General features: G+C 48.8%; 2 protein-coding genes and 1 long non-coding RNA gene across 4 annotated transcripts in view; 2 read left to right on the top strand and 1 right to left on the bottom strand.

Annotated features, from left to right (window-relative positions):
- LOC115085852 (oocyte zinc finger protein XlCOF6-like) overlaps positions 1–12,631 on the bottom strand; it is a 393,254-nt gene that overhangs the window by 167,211 nt on the left and 213,412 nt on the right. The gene's annotated exons all lie outside the window — the stretch shown is intronic.
- The window catches only part of LOC115085891, a 318,986-nt gene that overhangs the window by 227,590 nt on the left and 78,765 nt on the right, over positions 1–12,631 (top strand). The window lies entirely within an intron of this gene.
- LOC115085865 (oocyte zinc finger protein XlCOF6-like) overlaps positions 1–12,631 on the top strand; it is a 51,637-nt gene that overhangs the window by 21,089 nt on the left and 17,917 nt on the right. Inside the window, exons 1-3 of one of the 2 annotated variants that reach the window (XM_029592385.1) lie at positions 666–950; positions 3,793–3,919; positions 10,873–10,992. The exons of the other annotated variant lie outside the window; for it this stretch is intronic. Of the exons in view, the coding sequence (XP_029448245.1) occupies positions 840–950; positions 3,793–3,919; positions 10,873–10,992 (358 nt within the window). The 5' untranslated portion in view covers positions 666–839. Of the gene's footprint in view, positions 1–665; positions 951–3,792; positions 3,920–10,872; positions 10,993–12,631 lie in introns of those variants that run through there. 2 annotated transcript variants of the gene reach the window in all.

Raw genomic sequence — 12,631 nt, 5'->3', positions numbered from 1 at the left:
TACAATCAACATACCAATAAACGTAGGCAGTATAACCAAAATAAAAGGCACATTTTAACAACTTGGACGCCAGCTCCTAGGCCCTCCCGAGCGCCAGAAATGAACCTTTCTCCCTCAGCTTGCCCCTTTTTTTTTCAGGCCATTCTGATTGGAATTACATCTGAATGCTGCATCGGGTGCGCCAATTTTCCGCGCGCATCTTTTCCTACTCCTGTCTTCCCTCACCGGCTGCTCCCTCCCTCTTTATTGCTTCCCTCCCCTACCCACTGGCTGGCTCTGAGCTCCCCCTCCCTTCCTGTGTGACAGGCGGTGCCCTCCACTTTCCCCGCCCCCGCACGGGATTGGTCGGTAGAAATGGAAACGTCATTAGGAAGCCCCCCCCTCAGGGGACAGGACTCTGCTGCCAGTCTCTCTTCAGTCAATAGGAAGTCGGGTTGGAAACCTTAGAAATGTGAAAAAGGCGTCAGATTCGTCCTTAAAAGTTTTCATAAATAATCTAAAGCAGCTCCCTGCATTCACATTTCTACAATCTCCATCCAAATGAAATTAGTAACGCTGGATCAGCCTCCTCTCTCGGAGTAAAGTGCGCCTCCTCAGGTGTGATGTCATCAGGCTGAGCCCTGAGTGTGAAGCATCTCCTCCTCCTCCTCTACTCGAATGTCATCAGTCTGTGCCCTCAGTGTGAAGCTCCTCTGTGTGATGTCATCAGCCTGCGCCTGGCAGGAGTCGCAGCTACTCTGAACGCTTCCAGCAGTTGAAAGTCAGATACAGAGAAGAGATTCCTCCCCCCCCTCAGTCCGAGCTCTGATTCTCAACTTATCTCGCTCCCTCCATAAAGCATGAGGCAAACACTCGGCTCTTCCCCAGCACGAGAAAGAGCCCCCAGTTCTTTTCTAATCCTGAAAGCAGCACAAGCAGAGAGGAAAATGCCTTCAGGAGCTTCTGCTCAGGTAGGAGGTTGCCTCCATCGTCCTGCCCTCTCTCTATAAACACTAAGAACATAAGAAATGCAGGGCTGGGTCAGAGCTCTGGTCCTTCCAGCCCTGCATCCTGTCTCCAACAGGAGCCGATCCAGCTCACCTGAATGTATCCTGCAGATCCCAATATGAAAGTCTGCTCTCCACATGAAATAAGAGGTGGAGAAACCAGTCTGTCTAATAAATATTTATGGACTTGGCCCACAATCTATCCTCTTTGCTAGTGGTCCTGGTTTTTTTTCTTCCACTTTTGAGTGCCCCCCTTAACCTTTTTTACCTCCTTTTTTTTTTTTAGGTTGTGACCCCTCCCTTTTTTCACTCCTTCCGTCCCTTTGCAACTGTGACTCCCCAAGGAGGAAAAGGTGCCAGATATGCGGCAAGTGGTGGCTGGTGGATCAGGTGGCACATACACCCCCCTTCAGTACCTGTATTTTAGATGATTCCTTTTCCATCGAGGCTCCCCTCAATATCCCCCCTCCTCTCTGTCCCATATTTTAGGGGTGCCAAATACAGAACTGTATCCAGAGGCTTTCCTTCCCCCACCCCCTTTTTAGGGATAAAGAGCCCTAATGTGAAGAGCCAGGGAAGGGAGAAGACAGGAACAGACTACACATTCAGATAGGGTTTTCTTTTCTTTATTCAGTTTTGTTGTGACTACACATTCAGATAGGGTTTTCTTTTCTTTATTCAGTTTCTTTATTCAGTTTTCTTTATTCACTAGTGCCATGTGCACTAGTCACTAGTCTCTGGTGCCTCCTTAAGGGGGTGCCAGCCAAAGGGTATAACATCCAAAAGGATGGATATTGCACCCTTTCAAGGCCACCCCACGCTATGACACATGCTTTGAAATAGAGCAGTTCTGATTCTCAACTTTTCTTACTCTTTTATAAAAGAAAGAGGCTCTTCCCCAGCCTGAGAAAGAGCTTCCAATTCATTTGTAATCCTGAAAGCATCAAAAGCAGAAGGGAAAATGCCTGCAGGAGCCCCAACTTCCTGCTCTCTCTCTATAAACATTAAGAACATAAGAAATGCCATGATGGGTCAGAGCAAAGGTCCATCAAGCCCAGCATCTTGTCTCCAAAAGGGGCCAGTCAGGTAACTTGGAGGCATTTAGCAAATCCCAATATGAAAGTATGTTTAATGTTACTCTCTGTATGGAACAGACTTTAGATTCTCCATCTCTTTTCTTCTATCTGGTTAATAAATATTTATGGCCGTGTCCCACAATCTATCCTTTTTCCCCTTCCATCATTTTACTCCAGTATTCTCCTTTAGTCTGCTTTCAACAAATCAGTCTCTTCTCCCTCACTAATCTCCTTCCTCGCCTCTTTTTGTTGCCTATTCAGTCTCTCTATCTTGCAGTTTAGCTTTCCTCTCATTTTCCTTGCCAGCTACCTAGTAATTTCTCCTTGCTTTACTAACTGCCGCTGTCAGCCTCCTGTTCACTTCAGCCAAAATCCTGTCTCTTTGGTAACTGTGAGCCACTGAGCCAGAAGTAGCTGGCCATGTCAGGCAGAGAGACTGGTGGCATTAAGGACCAGCTGCAGAAGTGGTGGTGGAAGCTGGCCTGTGAGGATGGCTACTCAGGGCAGGAGACTGATAGTAGCAGGACCTTGTGGTTCAAAACACGATCGTGTCGGGATTCGGGACTCCTAGCTATTATTTTGAGATGAGTATTCTTCTCTGAAATTTATTGGACTGGGACTTGAGACTTGCATTTTTGCTTGCTAAACGAAGTGGTGTTCCCATGATTCATATAATTTGAAGTTTGTCAGCACGTTTGGGAGAATTTTGACATTTTAACAAAAAATGACATTACAAAAAATGAATAAAACAAAATTGATTTAAAATAAAGTGACCCTATACCAAATGAGAGTTTGATTGTTACACAGACTCTGTGAGTAAGGGTCCTACAATATTTGATGGTTCCATATACTATTTCTGGCTATGTGATATGGCATAAAAGATATACCAGTTCAAACCATTTATTATTTTTTGGAAGTATGGTTTCCCCATCTTTTTTGGTGAAAGTGTTCTGCGAGCTGGACTTTCCAGGGCTTACCCTGAATAGGGAGCTTAGGTACATCCCAGGAGTCTGGACTGATCCGGGTACGTACAGGGAAAGGAAAATTGGTTCGTTCCTGTAGTACCACGGATCAGTCTAGAACCCGCTCATTCTACTGAAGAGGAGAGTCGTCCATTCAGTTATTTAAAGCAGAGAATATTTTCATATTTTGTACGTTTTTGAAAGTTTGGATGTTTTTGAAATTTGTTGGGATTGGCCTGGGTATAGATTAATATTGAGGAACTGCTGGAAGCACATGTGGTTAAGTAGCAGTGTTAGTAAAACTTTCTCTGTCTCCATCTACTGGAAGGGAGGCAAAACCCAGGAGTCTGGACTGCTCTGTGGTACTACAGGAACGAAAATTAGCAGATGATAACACATTTTCCTTTACTACATTAGTGCTTAAAAAAGAAAAAGGTAGACCTTCATAACGATAGATATAAAATACTGCAATCCTGTTCTTTCTATTCAAACACTGCTGCAGCATTGTAATGTGGGAGACTGCAGAGTCAGCCCTGACTTTAATGGAAGCCTGAGCAGATCTGGGGCTCATTGGGACTTTCCTGAGTTTAAGGAGAGAGATCAGGAGTGACTCAAAGTAAAACATGGTGTCCCAGGCTCTGTAACTGAAGCCAGTTACTATAGCCTTACTCTAGGACTGTGTGTTTCCCTCCCCCTGTCCTGTTGATCCCCAGCACTGGGAGGTCTCCTGGTGCAGAAGGTGCTGAGAGTTTCTGGTTTGTGTTTCAGGTCCCAGTAACCTTTGAGGACATCGCTGTCTATTTCTCCCAGGTGGAGTGGGAGGGTTTAGAAGAACGGCAGAAGGAGCTTTACAAGGAGGTGATGAAGGAGAATTATCAGACCCTCAGATCGCTGGGTAAGGAGGGACATTTTTTAGGAAATTCATATTTTTTGGGATGGGAAGAAGAGAATATCACTCTATAAGTTATAATGTGTAAATAAACAGCCAATGTCTTAATTATGTTCAGGGAGGAGACCAAGCCCAGTGATTAGAGCAGTGGGATACAAACCAGGAGGCCAGGTTTCGTGTCCCGCTGCCACTCCTTGTGGCCTTAGGCAGGCCACTTTACCTCCTCTGCCTCAGGTATAAACTTAGATTGTAAGCCCTCAAGGGATAGGGAAATAGCTATAGTACCTGAATGTAAACTGATGTGATATCTCAGATCGAATGTCAGTATATAAAAACAAACAAATAAATAAATTAAATAAATAAATATTTCATAATTGAGTGAAGCTGGGTCTCCTGCTTCCTGAGTCGGCCGAAGTTGGGGCTGGGAATTATGCAGGGGCAGCATTCAATGCCCCAGGGAGGACAGGGAGTCAGGGTCATTGCTCAGGGGTGACATCTAGTGGCTGGATAGAGGGCCTGCGATAGCAGGATAATAGAAGGTGCCTTGGTGTCTGCTCTTCCACAGTCCTGCACTGTTACTGCAATGAGCAGATCTGGTATTTTTGCAGGGATTTAAAATGAGGGAACAAATTCACAGGTAGTCGGGATTGAAGGCTGATGGCACCAGGTCCAGCACTAGTTCTGATTGAATTGGAAGTACAAAGGAGCAGGAGAAACATTCCAGGCCACACAGAGAGGGAGAGGCCAAGAATTTCTTCATAATTGTAGTGAAGAGGAGGGGGATGGGGATAACTGAGGGAGGGGAGGTGGAAGAGGAGCGTAACAGGATAGAAAGGAAAGGTATTTCTTAGTAATTGTAGTGAGGAAGAGGGGGGATGGGGTAAATGAGGGAGAGGAGGTGGGAGAGGAGTGTAACAGGATAGAAAGGGAAAATATTTCTTAGTAATTGTAGTGAGGAAGAGGAAATGATGAGATGAGTTTCTTTTGCAGATAATAGAAGGACAGAGAGACAGATATTGGGAGAAGAGTCTGAGACATTGATTTATCTGGAGAGTCTGTAGTAATGCTGACCTGTTGAAGCCTGTGACCTGTATCGGCCCTGGAGGAGATTGGACCCTCTGTGGGCTGTGATCCCTTTTATTAGACTGGGATAAGAATCATTCACAGATGAAGTTGGTGCCTGAGCTCTGAGACCCCACAGGTCTCTTCTTCAGGTGGGAGCTCAGTGACATAGGGGATCCCAACCCCAGCAGGATTGCTGTGAGGCTGAAAGAAACTTGCTGTTTTTTATTTTCATACAAGAAACTTGCTGGGTTTTTTTTGTTTTTTTTTTAAACAAGGGTTAAATGTTCTTGCGAGAGTTATGCAATAGCTTTCTGACTCTTGGTTTCCCCGTGGCTCTCCCCCTCCACACTCCCTATTGTCACCCCTGATCCTTCCTGACTCTCGTCTCCCTCACCTGCCCCCCTCAGTATCTGCCCCTAACCTGCTCTATTTCTGTCACTGTTGTGTTTCTTCCCTCTGCTCAGCTCTCCCAGATCTTCCTTGCCCCCTCAGTAAAGAAATATTTCCTCCTCATTCCTCTGAGCCTCCCTCCTTCCACCTCTGTTCCTGGAGCCTTTTTTCTAGAAAATGCCCCATTCTGGTGCAGCCGTCAGCATATATGAATGTCTCTTCTAAATCCCTCTTTCCCTGTACCGTACCAGGATCAGCCCAGACTGCTGGGTTTTGCCTCCCTTCCAGCAGATGGAGACAGAGAAAAACTTGAAGGACGCCCCTGTAAGTAGGATGCGCCATCTGCAGCCCCTTCAGTATTTCTCTGTCTCCAGCAGATGAAGGTGGCAGACCCTGCTGTCCTGGCTAATTGATTCTAAACAAGAAAAAAAAAAAGAGAGTTGCAGTGACAGGAGTCCTTTAAATTTGTTTGGCTGAAACAAAGTTTCAAAAAAAAAAACCAGACTCCCGAGGAGCAGAGTCTTTTCTCCTCGGTGGTAGGCCTGCCGTGTGCTTTGCCCTTCACTCCAGTGTACCAGGAGCAGCAGCCAGTGAGTGCTGCCCAGAGACAAGTGAGGGTTGTGCTCTGGTGAGGCCAACACGAATTTAAAAAAAAAAATAGAATCAGAACGTGTTGTTTTTTTGCAGCTGTGCTGCTCTTATTCGGCCTCCCGGGCTCCGGGGTTTATTTTCACGGCCCAGGGGGCGGTGCTGCTGGCAGATCCCCTTCAGGCGGACATGGATGAGGATTCCGAGCGTGTGGCCCCGGTGGAAGGGGATGATCCTCGGGTCCTTAGGCTCTTTTGTAGAGATGAGTTGGAGTCAATGAATCCACATGTCCTAGTGGAGTTGGGCATACCGGCTGGTCAGGCGCCGACGCCTCAGGATCAGGGCATGTTGGATCCGGTGCTGTCTGGTCTTCGTCCCCCGGCTAGGACTTTTCATTTTCATCCTATGATGCTCCAGCTAATGTTTTGGGAGTGGGATACTCCAGAAGCTAGCCTTCGCTTAGGCAGAGCTGTGGAAAAATTGTACCTGCTGCCGGACGACTCTCTCGATCTCCTTAAGGTTCCCAAGGTGGATGCGGCCGTATCCGCAGTCACTAAGCGTACGACTATTCCTGTGGTTGGGGCGACTGCCCTTAAGGACACTCAGGATCGTAAGCTGGAGGTGCTTCTCAAGCATATCTTCGAAGTGTCGGCTCTGGGGGTTCGAACAGCCATTTTCAGTAGTTTAATGCAGCGTGCGCGTCTCCGGTGGGTACAGCAGCTACTGAGTGCCAGAGAGCTCTCCCTGGAGGAGTCTGAGCAGGTTGATCATTTGGAGACGGCGGTAGCGTATGGGGTGGATGCCTTGTACGATCTCCTTCGTACGTCTTCGTGTACTATGGCTTCTGTGATGTCAGCCTGCAGGCTTTTATAGCTCCGTAGTTGGTTGGCTGATGTTTCCTCCAAGTCGCAACTGGGTACTTTTCCATTTCGGGGGAAATTATTTTTTGGAGATGATTTGGAGCAGCTTATTATGTCCTTGGGGGACAATAAAGTGTACAAGCTCCCGGAGGATAGGCCAAAAGCTTCCAGAGGTTTCGGCCCTTCCCGGTCACATTTTTGGGGGCAGTGCCATTTTCGCCAGTCTAAGCCGGCTCCATTTGGCCAAAGATAGTCATCCGGCAGGTCGCAGTCCTGGTCTCATTCCTTTCATGGCCATAGACCCGCCCGAGACGGTGCCTCAGGGGCAACGAAGTCAAGTTCTCCCAATGAAATAGCTCTGGCCCACTCCCCTGTTCCGGTCGTTGGGGGGCGGCTGTCTCTCTTTTACAAGGAGTGGGTCAAAATAACCTCGGACCATTGGGTTCTAAACATTATAGAACATGGCTACACCTTAGATTTTTGCTCATCCCTTACGCAAACTATTTCTGGTGTCGCCCTGCGGGTCTCTGGAGAAAAGGCGCCAGGTGTCTCTCACACTTCATCGGCTGTTGGTCCTCAGAGCGGTTGTTCCGGTTCCTGTGAACAAACTTCAAACCGGCAGGTATTCGATTTATTTTCTGGTCCCGAAGAAGGAAGGGTCCTTCCGTCCGATTTTAGATCTGAAGAAGGTCAACAGAGCTCTGAGTGCCCCGTTTTCTTTTGGAGACGTTACGTTCTGTAATCACCTCCGTCAGAGCAGGGGAGTCTTTAGCATCTCTCGATTTGACGGAAGCGTACCTACATATTGCAATTCGGAAGGACCATCAGCGGTTTCTCCGGTTTATGGTCCTCGGCAAGCATTACCAGTTTCAGGCACTTCCCTTCAGGCTGGCGACTGCTCCGCGCACATTTACCAAGGTGAAGGTGGTCGTGGCGGCGACTCTCCGTCGCCAGGGGAATCCTGGTCCATCCCCACTTGGACGACTGGCTCATTCGAGCGAAGTCAAAGGAACTATGCGAGGCGGTGGTCGCCAGGGTGGTTCAGACACTTCACGCTCTGGGTTGGATCATCAATCTGGACAAGAGCCAATTGTCCCCTACCCAGGTCCTGGATATTTTGGGAGCGAGATTCGATACTTGGATTGGGAAAGTCTTCCTGATGCAGGATTTGATAGACAAACTCATATTCTTGGTTCTATGGCGTCTACTCTGGAGTTGGTCCCGTGGGCTTTCGCTCATATGAGGCTGTTGCAAAAGGCTTTGCTCTCACGTTGGGACCCTAAGTTGGAAGCTTTTCAAGTTCCCTTACCCCTCCAGGAACTGGCCAGATCCAGCCTAGCTTGGTGGCTGACCCATGAACACTTGTCCCGGGGGATGGATCTGGAGATCCCTCAGTGGACTATTGTGACGATGGATGCCAGTCTTTCCGGCTGGGGGGCAGTTTGCCAATCTCAGGCAGCCCAAGGCCAATGGATACAGCAGGAAGCGCAATGGTCCATCAATCGTCTCGAGACCAGGGCAGTCTGCTTGGCATTGCAGAAGTTCTTGCCTCTGGTTCATCGTTGTTCGGTGAGAGTGCTCTCCGATAACGCAACAACGGTAGCATATATCAACCGGCAGGGAGGCACAAAGAACCGCCCCGTAGCGACGGAGGCGGACGAGCTCATGGCCTGGGCAGAAACCCATCTGCTCAGGATAGCAGCTTTACACATTGCCGGGGTAGACAACGTACAGGCGGATTTTCTGAGCCGTCAGAGATTGGATCCCGGAGAATGGAAGCTGTCAGACGAGGAGTTTGCATTGATATCTCATCACTGGGGGATTCCCCGTTTGGATCTACTAGTGACTCGAGGGAATGCCAAGGTGCCGCGCTTCTTCAGTCACAGAAGAGAGCACGGAGCGGAAGGGCTCTTGTCCTCCCATGGCCTCGCGACATTCTGCTCTATGCATTCCCTCCTTGGCCTCTGGTAGGCAATCTCTTGAGAAGGGTAGAAGCTCATCCGAGAGCGGTGGTGCTGGTGGCTCTGGAATGGCCACGAAAGCCGTGGTTCGCGGATCTCCTCAACCTTGCAGTGGGCAGGCTGCTCCGTCTGGGTCATCTTCCGAATCTTCTGCAGCAGGGTCCAGTATTTTTTGACCAGGTGGATCGCTTTTGTCTAGCGGCTTGGCTTATGAGAAGCGGCAGTTGAGAAAGAAGGGGTATCCGGATTCGGTGATTTCCACTCTTACGGGCTTGCAAAACTTCCACCTCCCTTATGTATGTCCGAGTCTGGAAGGTTTTTGACTCTTGGTGTAGTAGGTCGAATGTTTCCCCTAGGCGGGCCTCGATAGTCCACATTCTAGCCTTCTTGCAAGAGGCTTTGACAAAAGGACTAGCTTTCAGTTCTCTCCGGGTTCAAGTGGTGGCGTTAGGATGTTTACATGGAAAGGTGGACGGTGCGTCCATAGCGGCTCATCCGGATGCGGTTCATTTCCTTCAGGATGCTAAGCATTTGCATCCACCACGTCGAGCTGTTTGTCCATCCTGGAGTTTGAATTTGGTCCTTAGGACGTTGTGTGAACCTCCTTTTGAACCGCTCAGGTGCGTCACTCTGAAGGACCTTACACTGAAAATGGTGTTTTTGGTAGCTATCTGCTCGGCTCGGAGAATTTTGGAAATTCAGGCCCTATCTTGTCGCGAACCTTTTCTTAGGTTTTCCGATTTTGGCGTTTCTCTTAGAACCGTGCCATCCTTCTGCCTAAGGTTGTATTGGCTTTTCAAGTGAACCAGTCCGTTGAGTTGCCTGAGTTCCCAGATTTGGATCAGAATTCTCCACATGCTCGTGAATTGAAGCCTTTGGATGTCAGGCGGGCGCTGATGCATTACTTGGAGGTCATTAATGATTTTCGCCTGTCTGATCACATTTTTGTCTTGTGGAGCGGTCCCAGGAAAGGGCATAAAGCTTCCAAGACTACTATTGCCCGGTGGTTGAAGGATGCTATTGCTTCAGCATACATATGTCACGGGCAAGCAGTTCCAGAGGGTCTTAAGGCTCATTCCCTGTACGTACCAGGATCAGTCCAGACCGCTGGGTTGTGTCTCCCCTCCAGCAGATGGAGTCAGAGAAAAACCTGAAAGGCACTCCCTCTTACACTGGAGTGCCACCTGCGATCCTTCAGTATTTCTCTGACTCCAGCAGATGAGGGGGACAGAACCTGCAGTCCTGATACTTTATTTTTTTAAGGACTATAAAAGAACTAAAGGAGATTGTTTAGGCAGGAGGTGTTCAGCCATAAGGCTACTATTGCCTGGTGGTTGAAGGATGCTATTGCTTCAGCTTACATATGTCACGGGCAAGCAGTTCCAGAGGGTCTTAAGGCTCATTCGCTCTGTTCTCAGGCGGCGTCCTGGGCAGAAAGTCAGTTGATTTCCATTCAGGAGATCTGTAGGGCGGCAACCTGGAAATCTTCGCATACCTTTGCTCGGCATTACCGTTTGGATGTTCGGGCTCCCGTCTTGGAGAGTTTTGGCAGCGGTGTGCTCCTAGGTCCCACCCCATTTAAGGCGGCTCGGGTACATCCCAGCAGTCTGGGCTGATCCGGGTACGTACAGGGAAAGGAAAATTGGTTCTTACCTGCTAATTTTCACGGATCAGCCCAGACGGCCGCCCAGTTTTTTGATTCCGCTCGACAGATTATCTGTTTTTTTTCCTGTCATACTATAGCAGGATGAAGAGTTCACATTTTGTACATAGTTGAGTCCCCTAAATTTGGTTTAACCATTTAAAGTTTTGGATTCCTGTTACTACTTTAATTCTGCTGTGATGTTGTTTATACTGAAGGGGCTGCAGGTGGCGCATCCTACTTACAGGGGCGCCCTTCAAGTTTTGCTCTGTCTCCATCTGCTGGAGGGGAGGCATAACCCAGCAGTCTGGGCTGATCCGTGATACTACAGGAATGAAAATTAGCAGGTAAGAACCAATTTTTCTTTCCCTTCAGTACATCTTTTTCCAGAGAGTTATCAATAATATTACACTGAGTGACTGTGAGAAACCTAATGCAGTGCTCTTACCCTAGGAACAGGCTCCCTGACCATCACCCCTGACATTATATCCCACATTGAACGAGGGGAAGAGCCGTACATCAGGGATGAGCCGGGATCAGAGGAAGGAGGCACTGGGAAAAGCAGCTGCTCAGGTGAGTGCAGGAATAAGAGGGAGCGGGGTCAAACTGCTGAGCTGGAGAGTGGAAGTGCAGAGACCCCTTCCCAAGCTCCTCTGCAGATCTCTGTAATCACTCACAGGGTTTCTGGGACAGGCAGTGGTTCTTGACTTATGAAGGGAGTCAGAAGACAGAGCAGTCTGGACTCCAGACCTTTTCTTTACAGGAAAATGTTATCATTTACAGCACAAGAGAAAGCAGGCAGAATAAGGACTGCTTACCTCAGGAGCTTTAATTCAAAAGGTACAGCAATCACAAACAGACAGCGCAGGAGCTGCCTTCTCCTCTTCCCCATGGCCTCGCTGTTCCTCTCCCCAAGGAAGTGCCCTGTGTCTTGGCTTCCCCTCTTGGGTGTCCCTTAAGGTGGATCAGGCTGGATAGCTGATGCTAATCCTTTAAGGTGTTCCTTGCGGTTCTCCTTTATATCTCTTCACTTACCCTCCTCCCCTCAGTTCAGCCTTCCTGGGTTGAGCCCCTGCCCCTACCAGGGGTACCTCCTGGGGAAGGAAATCTCCATTCCTGTTTTCCTTTCCTGCCTTGAACTGTAGCTGTCTATTTCTTCTAACAGAGGATAGCATTGAGGTGCAGACCCTAAGCCACGGAGTGACTTCCCCTCTTAACAGCTGTGCACGCCCCCTGTCACACTTAGGGAAACCATCGTCCGCTGGGGCTCGCTTAACATTTCCTGAGTTGTCCTACCCCACACATTCTGGGGAGGCAATTAAGGGTACGTTGGGTGCCCCCAGTCCCTTATTCATTTTAGTAAGTCTGTCTACTGTGATCTCTGGGGGCTTTCCATTGGCAGCGATGGTATTGGGTTTTGGGTGTCTTGTTATCTCTCACGTATAATTCTGGGCTGCTGCAAGGAGGTGGAAAGGACTCTTCTTCAGATACAGCGCTGGTTGATGTAAGATTACGCTGGACCCAAAGAGTCTCAAAGTCTGGGAAATCGCGTCCCAGGGCGACGGAATATGAAAGCCACGGATTGCTCCCACCTCAAGGCTAGCTTGCCCAGCAGGTGTCTTCAGTGTTGGGTATTGCTTTTGGTCTCCATGAATGCAAGCTGAAGTCACTGGAGGTTCAGATTTCTCTTAATTAGCTCCCTCTGAATGAGGGATTTTTCACTTCCAAAAGCTATTAGGGCCTACTCAGTTGGAACCAAAAAGGTAGCAATTTCAGGGTGAAGGGATCCACAAAGTTACAAATGTATGCCTTCCCGCCATGGCCTCTCCTGGGCAAGATCATCCGCAAGATAGACTACCACAGAGGTTTAGTCCTCCTAGTCTCCCCGGATTGGCCCAGATGCCCGTGGGATGCAGACATGCGAAGGCTCCTCGTGGGGAGTCCTCTGTGCCTCCCCTCGCACAGGGACCTTCTCCAGCAGGGCCCGATCCTTCATGAAGATCCGTCTCGGTTCTCTCTTACGGTCTGGCCCTTGAGAGGACTCTCCTGAAGAATCGCGGTTACTCAGCGGCCGTGCTCGCCCCCCTTGTACCGCGTGCGGAAATTCTCAATGACTCTGGCATACATACGGATCTGGAGAATATTTGAGGTCTGGTGCGGGGACCGCAGGGTGCCCCCACGAACGGCCAAGATCCCCATGATTCTGGAATTT

This window comes from Rhinatrema bivittatum, chromosome 2 (assembly GCF_901001135.1).
Source record: "Rhinatrema bivittatum chromosome 2, aRhiBiv1.1, whole genome shotgun sequence".
Classification (NCBI taxonomy): Eukaryota; Metazoa; Chordata; class Amphibia; order Gymnophiona; family Rhinatrematidae; genus Rhinatrema; species Rhinatrema bivittatum.
Note: the sequence above shows the minus strand (reverse complement) of the source record. Positions and strands in the feature narration are given on the sequence as shown.